Source organism: Euprymna scolopes, chromosome 45 (genome assembly GCF_053919585.1).
Source record: "Euprymna scolopes isolate OS-2025 chromosome 45, ASM5391958v1, whole genome shotgun sequence".
NCBI lineage: Eukaryota > Metazoa > Mollusca > Cephalopoda > Sepiida > Sepiolidae > Euprymna > Euprymna scolopes.
In genome coordinates this window covers 47,125,538-47,143,380 of record NC_136526.1, presented here as the reverse complement: position 1 = coordinate 47,143,380, position 17,843 = coordinate 47,125,538, and the positions used below count along the sequence as shown (strand labels likewise).

Here is a 17,843-nt window from a genome sequence, read left to right as displayed (position 1 = left end):
TGGCCAGCCTCAGCTTAATAATACATTGAAATTTTTCGTCACTGAAAAATAAGTTTTTTTGGCCTGTTTGGTCTTCCATAGTTTGCTGTTTATCAAACGAAAACGTAAACACAGAGTCGATCTGAACTCTACGTTAACGCGAAATATCTGGTTACCTATATGAATAAGTGGAATTATTTGAAATTCAGGTACTTATATTATAATATTTTTGCATATTCTCTTAGAAAATCATCCTAAATCTTAGTTAGACAATAAATAAATTAATTAATTATTTCAAAAACACTTTTTTTTTAATATTTAAGTACGTTTTTTGTGCAAGACAAAAAATGTCAATTGTTAACTTTTTGGGAAAATTTAACATTTAAAATTGAATTAAAAATAGTAGAAAAAGTTTTACATTATTCTGTTTTCTATATGATAAAATTCAGGGTTTTATCTTTCTGGAAAAAAAAAAGTTACTCAGAAATAATGGATTTTAATAAATGTAATTTCGTTTTAAAAAACAACAACAACTTGATTTTGCGGCCATTTTTGGCGGTGCCTATATAAATACATGGGCAATATCACAAGTAAGATACTCAGGACCGTTCATAGGATGGACCAAAGAAGAACTTAGACAGCTCGATCAGAAGACTAGGAAACTCATGACGATGCACAATGCACTAAACCCAAAGGACGATGTTGACCGACTTTACGTGAAAAAACAAGAAGGCGGGAAAGGATTAGTTTGAATAGAAGACTGTATACATGATACAAGAAAATAATTTGAAAAATACATAACATAGAAGACAGAAAGGATAATCATGGCAAGGAAGGACACTAAGAAAATTGACAAAACAGAAAACAGATAGATAAAGATAAGAAAAGAAAATAGGAAGAAAAACAACTATATGGAAAATTCATAAGGATTACAAAAGATGAGAAAAACGAAAATACTTGGGCATGGATGTGAAAAGGATTCATAAGCCGAGAAACTGAATCCCTAATAACTGCTGCACAGGATAATGCGATGAGAACCAACCACATCAATGCAAAGATCGATCAAACACAAGAAAACAGCAAATGCAGACTCTGTGGACAAAGAGACGAAATGATAAACCATATAGTAAGTGACTGCAGCAAACTGGCCCAAAAGGAGTATATTGGCGATTATGCAAACACCTGCATCTCGAACGCACAGAAAAGTGGTACATACACAAGCCAGCAACAGTACTTGAAAACGAAAATCACAAAATCCTACGGAACATGGAGATACAAACTGATAAAACCCATCCAAGAAAGAAGGCCAGATGTCGTAATAATTAACAAGAAAGAAAAATTTTGTCAAATCATAGATTTTGCTGTTGCAGCTGACGACAGGGTGAATATCAAAGAAAAGGAGAAACGGAGCAAATATACAGAACTAGCCAGAAAGCTAAAAGGGGTATGGAAGATGAAGAAAATAATACCTATAATAGTAGGAGCACAAGGAACAATCCTGAAATCTTTGAAAAAAGAATGGGGAAAATTGAAATCAGAGGAATGACTGAAAAATACAATGAACAACAATAATGAAAACAGCTGAAATATTAAGAAAAACCCGTGAATGTGCAGACTAACACACACAGACTACAATCGCAGACCAGACAAACTGCCACAGAGACAAAACATGAATCGCTACATGGAACCAAGAACATTAAGTTCTCTAACCCCTCCTCCCCAATTACCACATCACTGCCCCCCCCCCCCCACCACCACTACCAAAAAACGACTGAGAACGAATAGCCAAGAAGTCAAGGAAAAAGGAAAGAATGAGGAGTGAGAACTGACCAGACCTTCGCTGTATAAGTGCGAATAGAACTGAGACCTTGGTGAGAATTATTGCCACTTAAATTCCAGTAAAGATCAATAGCCGCTGCCAACAAGAAATCAGCGGTAAGCAGCTGTTGTGATAATGCAAATTTATTTGCAAATGCTATCAAAAGAGGTGGAGAGTACTGGAAAATCTGGCGAGACTCGTTGTCACTCAGCTTCCAAGGGACACCACAGGCTGTATTCAATGAGATCTTTGATGACCTTTGTGAAAGAAAGCTCTCTGTGAGCCAAAAATAATTGATTTGTAGTTTCTCTGGATGATTGTATCAGATTGTACCAAATACAAGAATGGCTTGTACTGGGAAGGACTATTTTAATAATGAAAGATCCTACTAAAGGGCCGAATGTTGAAAATCATATACCAATTGCTTGCTTGAACTTGCTTTGGAAGACACTGACAGCGATAATCAGTTTAAGAGTATACGGCCATCTTGAAGTAAATGGTTCACTATCAGTGGAACAAAAAGATGGGAGGAAAAGGTGTTTAGGAACAAAAGACCAACTATCGGTTGATAAATGTATTTTAAAGAACTGCAAAAGGAGAAAAACAAACGAATGTAGCTTGGTTAGATTACAAGAAAGCTTATGATATGGTGCCGCATTCATGGGTACTCAGGACGATGAAAATAATAGGAGTGTCTGAAAATATAATTGAGTTCTTAGGGAAATGTATGCGTAGTTGGAAAATCAACCATTTTTTTTTTTTTTCAGATGATAGTCTATTAGGGAAAGTTAACATCCGACGCATTATCTTCCAAGGAAATTCCTTTTTGCCACTTCTATTCATAATAGCAGTCATATCATTGACACGTACTAAGAGAGAGAAAGATGGGATACCAATTGGAGAAGAATGAACCAAAGATCAACCACATGTTATTTATGGAGGACTTGAAATTGTTTGGTACATCAGAAAAGAAATTTGTCTGTCGGATTCAAACTGTACAACGGTGGAGTGAGGTCATAAAAATGGAGTTTGGAATTTCCAAATGTGCATTGTTACAGGAAAAAGGGTTGTCCCCTTTTCCTGTAAATAAGAAGGACATTAGATAAGTGGAAAATGAGGTTAGGATTAGCCGAGACTCGAACCTTGTAAGCAAGGTTCAGAAATAGATTTAGAAATTGGAATGTTAGATATTAGCTGTTGTTAAATTCTATATAAAATAGATATTGTTTGTGTTGTAAAAAGAACCTGATTGTTCGTTCTTTTATGAAAACTGAATTTAAAATGTTAGTTAAAAAGAATGAACAATACAAATTAAAAATATATTGTAAAAAAATAGGTTAGGTTAAAAAAAAAGGTTATATGAGAATTCTTTGTTTGCAGAAGTGTGTTTTGGACAAACGTATGCTTAGCCACGTGAGTTGGTCACGTTTTGGAACCACACATCTGACGGCATAGCAAAAAGGGAATTCTAAATATAGGAGCTAGAATTAGTCAGATTAGAGCAGTCGAGCAGAGGAGGCAGAACAGTTGAGTCTGCTAGTCAGTCAGAGAGAGAGTTGGAGTAAGAGTCCTTTGGAAGCGAAGGATAGAACATTAAACTATGTAGATCCCGAATTTGAATTCCTGACGTCATCATCATTCGACCGTTCAAATGAAATAAAGAATCATCATCGATATTTTGTAACTGTTTGTCTTCGTGTCGTCATTCAACATCTGAAAGGAAAATGTGTTTTTCTATCATCATCTTAAATGACCCTTGTGTAACCCCCTTCCAAATAATGTGTCCCCTTCTCCATCATAAGTAATGATCCCCCCTCTGATGTAAAAGAACAGTAATACACATTCATTCAATAAGGAATTTTCATCATCCTCTCACTGTGTTATAAATGTTTTGTCTCCCCCATCATTACCGTTAGTATGATCCCCAATATGGACCCCTATACAACAGCAATTGTAAATCTTAAACGAGGGAAATACATCATTTTGTCAAATGTAAAAGATTGCAGAAGGCTACAAGTACCTGGGGGTGCTTGAACTTGATATGATGCTTTGCAATAAAGTAAAAGTGAAGACTCAAACTTCACTTGAAATCTAGACTGAATGGTAGGAACCCATTTTCGCGCCCATCAATTTGTGGATAGCTGCTGTAATCTGATACAGTGCAGCTTTTGTAAGATGGACCCAGGAAGAAATGAAGAAACTGGATAGAGACGCATGGAAACTGATGGTCAAGTATGGAACACATCAGTCAAATTCTAATGTAGTCAGGCTGTATAACTCAAGGGAAAAGGGGGTGGGGAAGAAGACTGCTTCAGATTGAAGAATGTGTAAAGAGAGAGCTTAGAAGTGTTCATCACTAATTGGCTTACAATCATGAAGTGTTATTTGCAGCAGTGGTGAAAGAAGAAGAGCTGGATAAAGATTCATTGAAAGATAAGCAGAAGTACAGGAAAGAAGTGAAGCAGAAAAGTTGACTGAGTTGGTAAGAATGAAACTTCATAGTCAGTTTGGGTGAACTGCTAAGACACAAAAATGTCAGGACACATGGAATTTTCTGCCAAAAGGTAACTTGAAAAGAGAAATAGAAAATCTTATATTTGCTGCTAAGGAACAGGCACTAAATACAAATGCAATAAATAAAAAACATCTATAGGAAGGACTATTCTGATAAGTGCAGGCTGTGTGGTATATCTCTTCAAACAGTGTCACATATTGTTAGTGCGTGTTCTATAACTGCTCAAAAATAATACAAACGTCGTCGTGACAAAGTTTGTACAAATCTGCACTGGAGTTTGTGCCAAAAGTTTCGAATCCAAATGACAGACAAATGATACCAACATCACCCATAAAGGTAGTGGAAAATGAGGATGTTAAGATTCTCTGAGATTTCATGATTCAGTGTGACCAAGAGATAACTCACAGGAAAGCCAGATATTGTAGTTGTGAACAAAAAGACTAATGAATGCCAAATTATTGATGTGGTTTGCCCAAACGACATCAACTTAACAGGCAAGAAGAATGAGAAACTAAGGAACTATCAGAAACTGAGGGTGGAGATTGCTAGATTGTGGAATAAGAAAACTTCCATCGTGCCAATCATCATAGGTGCGCTTGGTTCAATTCCTGATAATCTTATGAAACAGCTGAACTCTTTGGGTATCAGATACAACATCATCGTACTCCAGAAGTCAGTTCTGCTCGGCTCAGCAAACATCCTATGCCAGGTGCTTTCCATCTAAGTGACTCTTTGATTATCCTCGCTAGCTTTGGTGTAAGAATCCGGGTTAAAATGCCAGATTCGTTTTCAGCGACTTCGATAATCCCTAAAAAACACAAACTAGAATGGTCAATGCTGTGTTACTGTTAAAATTAGAATAAGCATTTACTTAATAATCCCCAAGTTTCGCATGTTTTTCCACTTCCGGTTTCTGCTGACCGTTCTGCTTCTCGATGAATTACTTGGAAAAGTCCCTTCTTATTAATGTTTCCCAGTGTTAAAATGTTGTTTCTGAGAAAAAAGAAAGAAAGAAAAAAAACCAGAGAAGTCCGTTTGATTATTTTAAAATTAGTAAACAATTATCAGAGACTTAAAATAAATAAATATATAACAAATAAACTACCAACTGTACGTGGTGCCAGATTCTATTTTTATTTAGCTTCGTTTCGGGTATTCAATTTAGGTTTTACAGTAACTTTAGACCAAGTCACTCCTAAGAAATATTTTTCAATGGATTTTACCGAAATATTACGCCAAAACATATTAGACCCTTAGTTTATAATGTTTAAAAATAAAAAAAGGAGGGGGGGAAGAAAGAAGAGCTTAAAATAAGAGTGGAACAACGGTTTATTAAAAGATATGTGGGATAAAATAGAAATAATTTACGAGTGAAAATTATAAGAAACTTATCATATTGAACGTGTCATCAATAATAACGTAAATGTAAGGTTTCGTTAAAGAACAGACGCCATTTTTTTTTTTTTTTTTCACACAATTTCAGTAGATTGGCCGGCTGTTGCCAGCAGTCCAATTTCTTAGTCTATATGAAAACAAAGGTAAGAAAACGCCCCCCCCTTTTTTTTGCCAAATTAGATCCAGTGAAATGTAAAACTTACCATCGATAAAATGTATTAAAAAAATGTTAAATTTTGCGACAATGACAAAAATCAGACCTTTTGTATAATAATAGTTGTAATAATTACTTCCCCTTTTTCTGTAATAATTATATTTTAATTATTTGCAGTTTTAAATTATTATCGCTTCTACACTACTGGGACGAAATTTTGGAAATCGTAAAACTCATTTTCACATGAAAATAATGGTATCTACGCATTCCCCATATTTTTTAAGATGATTATATCCAAAAATTACGAAAATCGATAAGGTAGAAAATTATTTATTGAAGAAAATAAAAATAGGGGTTTGTATTACTGTACACATAGATTTGAAAAAGCTGTCAAAAAACAAATATATAATAAATAAATGTTATCAAAGGCAAGATAAGTTACTTTTCTACCAAACTGGATATATCATTCGTGTTTTTATTCAATGTAACATGTTTATTCAGCTCGAAAACCATACAGTGTTTACCGATGTATTGGAAAATTCAAGATGGCGTCTTATTCTCTCTTTAACACGGTAAGTGTGGGAAAAGATGTTATAAATAAAAAACCGGATAAAATACTGTTACAAACTCGCTCAATATATGTTACCGTGACATAGGTTGACATATATTCGGCGGGTTTTTAATAGTATTTTGTATAGTTTTTTATTTATAATACCTTTTTCCATACTTACGGTGTTAAAGAGGGTGTGAGACGCCATCTTGAATTTTCGAATACATCGGTAAACACTGTATGAATTTCGAGCTGAATAAATATGTTACATTGAATAAAATCACAAAAGATGTATCCAGTTTGGCAGAAAAGTAACTTATCTTGCCTTTGATAACATTTATTTGTTATATATTTGTCTTTTGACAATTTTTCGAATCTATGTGTACAGTAATACAAACCCAAAAATAGAATTTGATGAAAACGATCGTAAAACACAAGAGATTTCAACAGAGAGGTAATTTTCCGTTTCGATTTAAACAAAATGGCCGAAATTTTTCACCTGCCAACACGATTAAAGTTGTTGTTTTTATTTTTATAATTCCGTCATATTCAGATAATTTCGACTGCATAATGTGGAAGCTACTATAGTAATTTATTAGAATTGAAAAAAAAAATAAGTAGAAACCATTGTTTTTTATCTGAAAACCTCCATTTATTGACTACAAAATTTCGTCCGAATAGTGTAGAAGCGCCTAAATTTTCAATGAGATCAGACGATGTTTTAACAAGTTAAGGGTGCAAGTTATCACAGAAATTGATAAAAAAAAATTATATAGCAAAGCCTGAATACTCAACGGGAAAAGGTGTAACTAAAACTTTGTGTCTCAATTAATTTCTACAAATTATTGAAAATTACTATCAAGATTTTATTTCTTATCTATATATATATATAAAAGCAAAAATGTATGTATGTATGTGCGCTTTTTGTGTATGTCTGCAAAAGGCTTTTTTCGTCAGCCTTCTCAGTCGGCTCGCTCCTTAAAATTTTTATATCACATCTAAATCATAATATCTACGATTTAAGAAATTGGGGGTCGCGTGTGCATTTAATTTGCCCGACTTTTACCAGCTTGCCGCATCTTCAAAAGCGAATGATGTGGCAGGGGAAACAGTAACTGGCTTGCAGCACAAAACTAGGTCAAACATTACGCCACAACTTCCTCGCACCTGTATATTTCACTTTAAAACCCTTAACTTAACACGCTTATCAATTCCTCTCCCCTCGTGGCCGAGATAGTTAGGTGTCTTTTTTTCCCTTTCGTTTCGACCTTCGCGTCAAGGCTTCGGGGTCAAGTCTACCTTCCTACCAAAACTTTTTTTCTTTTACACCTTCAAACACCCAGGCAACGCCAGATACCCCCGCTAGTTAATCATAAATGATAAAATCGTTTAATGAAACGGAATAAAGAAAAAATATAGCAATTTCTGACCTTCAGGTGTATCTTGTCTAGCTCTGGAATCTTTCTGTCGAACTTGGGAATCTATATTTATTTTTGCATGAAACCGTTTCTTTAACCCATTGGAGTAGCACACTCTTGCTCCGTCAGCCATGACAAGGTAGAAGTTTTTAATACTTTAGATTTATATTCTCAGTATCGCCTGCATTGAAGATTGAACCTTCAACGTCAAGAACAGTGTTGCTTAGAACTGAATTTTACTTAGTATTTTACTCTGTTACGCCACAGAGGAAGCAATACTAAGAAGATAATTGTGAATTACTTACAAGCTCTACCCTGCCATGTTGGATGCAACAGAAGCATACTATCCCCATGGATTAAACAAAAGAATTCCACTTCAAATTTCTTGCAGTTTCCAGAGTTTAACAGAAAGAATACTGAGTTTGACAAGATATGCTTAAAGAATGTTAGTGGTTACATTGTGCAAATAACACTTAAGATAGGAGCAGTAGTCCGATTAATCCAAATAATAAAAATTGTCGATTCAAATCTCACAAATTCAGAAAGAAAATACAAAGTATGTTCCACTGTATTAATAACATCTTTTCGTTATTTTCAGATTGAAATTATTAGAAAGGATAACTTGTATTTAATTAAACAGAAGGTCTGCAATAATAATATAATAACCGCCATCTAGTTTATAAATGAACAATAAAAATTGTCGCCATAGAAAAGACGGCATGATTCCATTTCTGTTTGATAAAAATCAGTTTCCTTTTTTGTTACAGACTATCTATTAGTGGGCCAGTTATGTACAAATCCAAGAGCAATAGGAACCTTCTATTATGTCTGAAAGTGACACAATGTTGAACGAGCGAGATCGGAGATGTGCCACTGTACAACTCATGCTCTCTACTGATCATAGTTATGACAACAGGACCATTGCCAGCACCCTCAAAATGCAAAGCCACAGTTATAGTCTTTGTTATGGTTTTAAATGATGGCCACATCATGCCACCTCACATCTTTGAGATTGGCTTGAAAGTCAACACCAAAGTATAGCTGGATGTGTTGAAGGGTGTGCTGATCCTCTAGTGCAATTAGATGGCCGCTGGCAGTCTCTGCGTGTGGCAGCAGGACTCGGTTAAGTTTAGGAATGTACATTATAGAAAAATATCTAGGAAAAAACAAAAAGAATCAACTTAATGTCAGCTTTAAAATTTGTTTAATCGTTTGTAGTATTGACACATCAACCATATTATCATAAAGATGTTGGATATCATTTTTTCTTAAGAATACCAGTCTGAAAACCTACTTGCAAATAAATGCCTGCAAGTTAATGATCGTATTATTGTTAAATTTGTAGTTCTGCATTTTCCGCGTGCTCATTTAAAAAGTCATATATGAATGCACAAAAAAGATTCTCTATCCTTGCAAGATTTGTCAATCCATATTTTCAAATTCTGAGCAAACCTCCTGTAACTTAGTCCAAACTTTCCTAACAGTTCTGAATAACCTTCCATAACATTTTAATGGGTTCAACACATTGTATCTGAGACAGTTGCAAAGAAACAAAAAAAAGGGAAAGAAAAATATTTGACTTAGCTTTTTTTAGTTGAAATAAAAAGGTATTTAATCATGGTACTTTCCAAACTACACCAACTGGATTTTATAAGTGTCTTCGTTAACTATGTGGCTTACATAACTCTGCAGTCTCAAACACACCCCTTTCTCTTTCCACTTCAACATTCAGGTTTCAAATATCCTACATCATCAGCCTTTCTTTGCCTTCATTATCTGGCCATGCGGGTTTTTTTTTAATCTCTGCTTTTCTTTTTGTTGCTACGTCTGCAGCTTGCTCTAAGCTTGTTTGACCATATTTTGTTCAAATTTCAGATTGCAAAGAAACAAAAAAAAAGACAAGAAAAATATTCGACTTAGCTTTTTTAGTTGAAATAAAAGGTATTTAATCATGGTACTTTCCAAACTACACTTGCAACTGGATTTTATAAGTGTCTTCGTTAACTATGTGGCTTACATAACTCTGCAGTCTCAAACACACCCCTTTCTCTTTCCACTTCAACATTCAGGTTTCAAATCTACATCAGCCTTCATTGTCTTGCCATGCAGGTTTTTTTTAATCTCTGCTTTTCTTTCTGTTGTTACGATCGCAACTTGCTCTAAGCTTGTTTGACCATATTTTGTTCGAATTTCAGATTGCATCTTGTTTTAAATTTTTCTTTTGCACTCACACCTGATCTTAACTCTCTTTTGCTGCCCACATAGTTCCATTTTTTGCTCTATTTTTTTCCCTTTTGCTTCTTCTGTTGTGACGTCATCTCACACACCAGCTTAATCATAGTTACCAACCCATAAGTAAATGCCCTATTCTTGTCATCAAGTTTATGAAGTTTAAAGCACTTCAGTTTGAGAATTTACGAGAAACCATATTCTTGTAACATTTACATAAATTAATTGGAAACTGCTTCTGTGGAACCACTTTACAAGAATTCTGGCAAAAGAACTGACCCATTAAATAAATTATCGGCCCATTACCCTCCTCACACCTTTCACCAAAATATTTGAGTCTATAATTAACCAAGCTATAGTCAATCACCTTTTAGCTGCTAAACTTCAGACTGACCTACAATATGAATTTAGACAAGCCCGTTCTACAGCAGATATCCTAACTGTAATCTCTCAACGAATAAACCATACACTGAACAAAGCAGGTAAAAATAGAGTGGTAGCCCTAGATATATCTAAGGCTTTTTACAGAGTATGATACAATGGCCTTCTCCGGAAAATCAGATCAAAAGGTAAAAATCGTACTTCCGTAAAACTTTTAGATCTGCATTCTCAGGGTATTTTTTTCTGAACATGTGTATGTGAATATACAGAATAATAACGCTATTCTTTTGAAGTTTCTCAATCTATATTTTCAGAGTTTCAATTGGACATCTCACCTACAGAGACGCACAGCTCAGAAAAGACTTGTAAACTGTGTGGAACTGCATTTTCTCTCTGGTCTAGGTTGGCAAATGGACACATGATAATACATCAGGTTGAACTACTAGTGTAAAGTTTGTAGAATTCCCTATACACAGAGGGCCACTTTCAAAACTGAAATGCAAATACCCACATGCTTAGAAAACATTTTTTTGTACATAGAGTGAAACTGCGTTTTTAATGAATGCCCAGTTAAAAACTAATATATACAACATATTTTTGTACATAGAGTAAAATTGCATTTTTAGTGAATTTTAATTAAAAACTAATATACAACATATTTTTGTACATATAGTTAAACTGCATTTTTATTAAATGCCCAATTAAAAACTAATATACATCATATTTTTGTACATGTGGTGAAACAGCATTTTTAATGAAGGCCTATTTTATAAACTAATGTGCAACAGATTTTTGTGAATTTTGAGTGTTGAACTGCTTGTTTACAGATGGCTAATCTCTAGACTTGAATGCACATCATTAGAAAGCATATATTTGTACATATAATGAAACCACATTTTCAATGAATGTCCAAATCAAAAACTAATATGCAAAGACAAACGGATGAGAAACCATATTCTTGTAAAGTTTGTGGAACAGCATTCTTCCAGAGTACTAATCTCAAAAATCACATGCGAATTCACACTGGCGAGAAACCATATTCTTGTAAAGTCTGTAGATCATCATTTTCTCGGTGTACCCACCTGAAAAATCACATGGTAATACACACAGGAGAAAAGCCATATTCTTGTGAAGTTTGTGGAGCGGCATTTACACAAAGTGCCAATCTCAAAACTCATATGCGAAAACACACGGGTGAAAAGCCGTATTCTTGTACGTTTTGTGCCACTGCATTCTCCACGATTGCTCAGTGGAAAACTCATGTGCAGAAACACACAAGTGAGAGACCGTATTCTTGTGAAGTTTGTGGAAATGCATTCTCACAGCGTACCAGTCTTAAAAACCACATGCGGATACACACCGGTGAGAAACCATATTCTTGTCAAGTCTGTGGAAATGCGTTTTCTCAGAGAAGTCACTTGAATAATCATGTGAGAACACACACTGGAGAGAAACCATATTCTTGTGAAGTTTGTGGATTTTCATGTTCACGGAATGCCGATCTGGAAAGCCATATCCGGACCCATACAGACGAAAAACCGTTTTTTTGCCGAGTTTGTGGAGTTGCATTTTCACATGGTGCTAATCTAAAACGTCATTCACGAACACACACAGGAGAGAAACCATATTCTTGTCAAGTTTGTGGAAATGCTTTTTCTCAGAGTGCCAATCTGAAGCGCCATCTGCAATTGCACACAGGTGATTGCATGGAGATATGTTAAATGTATACAAGAGAAAACTTGAATGCCTACTTGGAGAAATTGAATGCCTACAGGAGAGAACTTTAATGTTTTCTCATGAGAATTTGAATGTCTACTAGGAAGAACCTGAAAGCCTCCAGCAGAAAATTTAATAACCTACTAGAAGAGTTTGAATACCTACAGGAGAAAACTTGAATGCCTACTAAGGAGAACTTGAATGCCTGCAGGAGAAAAGGTTAATGCGATAAAGAAAAACTTGAATGCCTACAGCAGAAAACTTTAATTCCTACTAGGAAGAACTTGAATGCCTACATTAGAAAAGTTTAATGCTTACTGGCAAGAACTTGAATATCTCTAGTAGAAAACTTTAATGCTTACTGAGGAGAACTTAAATGCCTCCAGGAAAAAACTTAGATTCCTACATGGAGAACGTAAATACCTACAAGAGAGAACTTGTATACCTACTAGACAATATCATCGAGTACCAAAGGTCTCTCTGTGGGTATTTGTCAGGACAATCTGACAGGAGGACACGTTTTCTTACAAGTAAACCCTGACCATATATTAAAATATTGTATTCGTTGCCCAAATAATTTCTCTTTGGTGTAGCTAATCCACATACTAGCTTATACAAGAAATAGTGAAGCTTCAATATTTAAAAAGTAAAACTCATCAAGATAAGAAATGCTCAACACTATTAAATAGAACAATCAATAATAAATGAGAGGTGAGGAATAAAAGTTATGTATAACTTTCTTATATCATGAGAACAATAAGGAAAAATACAGGGAAAATTTAAGAAAAAAAAAGGAACCTCCTTAAGCCATGGCATTTCGAAGCTAAATGCTTCTCATCAGAAAAAGAGAATTGACCAGAATCATACAAAATGCAAATACAGATAAAAACTTTAATAACATTTAGATAAGAAATGAGTATGAAGGAATATGATAATGGTAAAAAATAAAAAAATAATTAAGAAATAATTATGAATTTTATTCATCTTTCATTTAATACACACACATATATATGTATATATATTTATATATATATTTAAAAAAATTTCAAATAAGGCGAAACTACACATAGTAAATTAGTAATAAAAGCAGTAAAACGACAGAGAACAAATCAATCAATAAGTAGGATGCACAGGAAGAACAACCTTGACGATGGTCAATCGAGACCGAAAACGTTCGGTAAACTAGGGGACTTTATAAGAACTTTGGATCCCACAACAAAAATACTTGTACGAAAACAAGAAAAATTCGAAAGAAAGATCATAAAAAGAATAACGAAGATCCTCTTCAATAAAATATGCGCGAATATATATATATATACATATATATATATATATACATATATATATATATATATATATATATATATATATATATATATATATATATATATCATAATTTAGGAATTTAAAATTTGTGATTTGAAAAAGTTAAATTTCAAATATAGAAATTTTATTGTGTGTAAAACAAAGAATACAGTATAGTAAAATATATTTCCTTAACCCATGAGTTTTCGATGTTTATACATCTCCTCGGAGGAAAACTATAAGCAAATATTATAAAAGGTTTGCACCTAATTTGCTAAAGGTATTCATTATTCTGAATTGTATATACATACATACATATATATACTAGGTACCTTAAATAAGTTTCCAGATTTTTTGGAATAGGCATTTAAAATTGTTGTAGATTCTTGGAAATGTTGTATGTTATCGCTATACATCAAATATATGAAAGGCAAAATGTGTGTGTGTGTGTGTGTTTGTATGTCTTGTAAAAAATTTCGACAACTACATCAGAATGTGACAAAATTGGTATTATTTTAAAGTTCAGTCTCTTGGAGGACAAATATCTAAAAATTGGCCCAAAACATTAATTCCTTCACTCTCAACTTTCACACTTTTCTACAAGGAGGGATTCAGTTTTTTGGTCGACATTTTTGCAAGTCATCATCTCCGTTAGATTGACTACCCTTAATTCCAATGCTAACAATTTCTGGTTTCGCAGTGGGCGCATCAGCTAAAATGTTAGTTTTTTTCATCATTTTCTCTTTTGCATTAGGGGTTCTAGCCTACTACCGCTTTTGTTTTAACACCCCTCTCCACCCGGGCTGCCTACTGTTTTTATCTCCCCCCCCCTCCACTACTACCATTTTTTTAACCTCTCTCCAACCTCGGGGTTCCTTACTACATAACCTCTTCATGCAGACAGTGCCAGGGACCATCACTAGTCTGATGATATAACTGGCCAATTTTATGATTTCAGGTTTAAATGAACAGCTACAACAGGAATTGGAATACACCGTACTAAAACTCGATTGTCGCAGCTGGTGAATTTCAAAAATGCAGTCTGGACATTAGGACAATTTAGAAGAACGAAATGCAATAAAATTCTGTTCCAAATTTGGAAAAATGCCACAGAAACGTATTTTGGACCATCTTGTATGAATTGAGCATCAGTCTTTGACTGGTATAAGAGATTGAAGGAAGGAATTTTATGAGGGATTATAAGAGGTATGGGAGGAGTAAGGAGGTCAGAACACACGATTTTATTGGCTAAATAAAGAATTTCATGGATAAAGAATGTCGTGTGTCTGTAGAGACAATAAGTGCACAATTTGATGGGAATTTGTAGACACAATTATTAACATTAACATGCAGAAGATTTGTGCAAGGTTTGTCCCAAGGCAACAGTCTAAAGCTCCATCCTTGTCACAGACTATTTGACCAAGATTGGGATTAAGACAGTTCCTCACCCTCCCTATAGTCCAGACCTTGTTCCCTGTGACTTTTGGTTACACCCTAAGCTCAAGGCAAATCTTAGAGGCTATCGTTATATATTCAGGAGATGAAAGAGGCTGTGGTGAGGTTCATTGACATGTTCACACAAGAGAACTTTCATGAGGCATTCCAGAAGATGTTGGAATGGTACAAGTGCATTGGAATCAGAGATTACATCGAAGGGGTCTCAAGTTTCATGTGGGTAAAATCAATAAAAGTGCCCGTATGAAAACAAAGCAGGAAACTTATTAAAGGCACCTCGTGTGTGTGTGTGTATATATATATATATATATATATATATATATATATATATATATATATTGTCTGTATTTTTTAGATGAAGTGTTTTCATCATTGATTGAGATTGTCGGACTGACTTCCTCATCTTGGTTGTTATTGTCACAACGTTTCGGCCGTTTTGCCCTCCGGCCTTCATCCAGTGTTTTGTATCGAACTGGGGAACCGTTTGTTAGGAGTCTCGGTTCCCCAGTTCGATACAAAACACCTGATGAAGGCCAGAAGGCAAAACGGCCGAAACGTTGTGACGATAACAACCAAGATGAGGAAGTCAGTCCGACAATCTCAATCAATATATATATATATATATAAATTTTTCTGTAAGGTCTGGCGAGGCTGCTGGATCATAGATATGGTCCAGCAGCCGAAACATGTGTAAGTAAACAGATAAAACGGTAATTGACAATCTCAATCAATATATATATATATAAATTTTTCTGTAAGGTCTGGCGAGGCTGCTGGATCATAGATATGGTCCAGCATCCGAAACATGTGTAAGTAAACAGATAAAACGGTAATTGACAATCTCAATCAATATATATATATATAAATTTTTCTGTAAGGTCTGGCGAGGCTGCTGGATCATAGATATGGTTCAGCATCCGAAACATGTGTAAGTAAACAGATAAAACGGTAATAAAAAATAAAACAAATTTGCTCTGCAATATTATTGAACACTCTCTTCAGGTTTTTACTAATTACCATTGTAGTTTGCTTGAAGCATTGTTGAAGAAAATTATAAGGTAAAATTAAAAGCCAAGAACAATGCGAGATTTTTTTTATATAGAGTAAAATTAAATGAAAACAAAAGATATAAATTTCTTTTTTTTTGTTGTTTGTTTTTTCTTTTTCACACAAATTTTAACTATAAACAACAGTCATTTTTTTTCTGTTGTATTTATTGAGATTTATAACACCATTGAATACAACAGAAAAAAAATGACTGTTGTTTAGAGTTAAAATTTGTGTGAAAAAGAAAAAACAAACAACAAAAAAAAGAAATTTATTTCTTTTTTTTTCATTTAATTTTACTCTATATAAAAAAAAAATCTCGCATTGTTCTTGGCTTTTAATTTTACCTTATAATATATATATATATATATTGGAGTGTCATCTTTTGTAGACTTTTTTAATTTACATTCACATCCACCATGAAATATGATCTGTTATTTAGGAGGGAAGAACACCAAAACGAAATCATTTCATTATCGTGTCCAAGGCAAAGATTCCTTTCTAGACCTCTTTTTTTTTTTAGAGTTATCTAAGGGGAGGTAATTGTAAGATACTCTCACTATTTTTTCAAAGTGGTGATGTATGTTGAAACTTGTTAAATAATCAGAGCTTGTCATTATCATTTTATATTAAAACCTGCTGCTGCTTTGCTTATTCATAAACAAAGACAGCGAGGAACAAAAACAAATTGCGTCAAGTCATGTGGGAAGGGTGTTACATTATGAGATTCATTGGATAGGTTGGTTGCGGAAATAAACAGATAAGATGAGAGCTAGGTAAACACATGCTTTATTGAAGACGCCATTACAAGAAAATAATTAACAATAACTAAGGGCAATAACTCTTTTCAAGTTCAGAGTTATAGCAAAGGAACATAACTACTTCAAAAAAGTGCAAGTTGTTATCCACACAGATCTTAGTATCTGCACGATGTACCCTAGGTGTGCCAGAAACTGACCTTACGAATGCGTGAAAAAATATTGAATAATTCAACCCCGTCTTTCCAAGATTGTAACTACTCGAAAAATGTAATTCAAACCCTATTTATTTTCAATTAAAGGAGCAAGGTTTCATTTTAAAAAAATCAACGTGGTTTTAAAAAAAAGGTTTTAAACTTTGGACTTTACAGGTAAATTTCTAAAAAACACTTCTTTTTTTTGTCTTAAATTTGAATATATTATTTATTGATCTTTTATCTTCAATTTGTGATATATATAAAACTTTGGTGAGTAAATTAATTATTTATTTTTTAATAGAAATTTCAAACTGGGGGGGGGCGTGAATTTAAAAAAAAACGTTTGGCTAAAATATTATATTCGGTTTATTGGAAAGAGTATAAAATTTCACATTGACCCTGAAAATATCGTAAAAATTGAATCAATAGAAAAATTTTGATAGATTTTTGAAGTTTAAAAATTGAAAAATATTTAACTCGTAAAATTCAATTGATTTCATGACGTAAAAAAAATGTTTTATAAAAAAAAATATTTCTATTACTTTTTATACAACTTTAATAGTTTATTTTGGAAGTATAATCCATAAATCAAATAAAAAACCCACTTTTAACAGAGAAATTCGAGTTTTTTATATTTTCTTCGGAGTTTCATGTTAGGGGTGTCAAAAATTCTCAGAAAATTCTGATACACCTAGATGTACCCCAACCTCGTATGATTTAATACTTTCATGTATACACTATTGATCTTTGTAAAGGTATGAAACTTTCCTGCTCAACAGATATGGGTGCTAAAGAATAGCGCCTTTAAATGAATCATTTAGAATGTGTATTTTGTTTGTTTTTCTCCTTCAAGTTATTGTTCTGGAGTAGTTATCACTAGTATATTCATGATATATGGCTTCATCTCCTTTGGATAAACAATCAA

At 33.8% G+C, this 17,843-nt stretch overlaps 1 protein-coding gene across 1 annotated transcript; it reads left to right on the top strand.

Moving 5' to 3' along the window:
* Window positions 1-5,046: 5,046 nt before the first annotated feature.
* On the top strand, window positions 5,047-13,123 carry LOC145269531 (uncharacterized). The gene is made up of 2 exons (XM_080125287.1): window positions 5,047-5,851; window positions 10,755-13,123. The coding sequence occupies exon 2, from the start codon at window positions 11,346-11,348 to the stop codon at window positions 12,159-12,161; it is 816 nt and encodes a 271-aa protein (XP_079981413.1). The 5' UTR covers window positions 5,047-5,851; window positions 10,755-11,345; the 3' UTR covers window positions 12,162-13,123.
* Window positions 13,124-17,843: the final 4,720 nt, after the last annotated feature.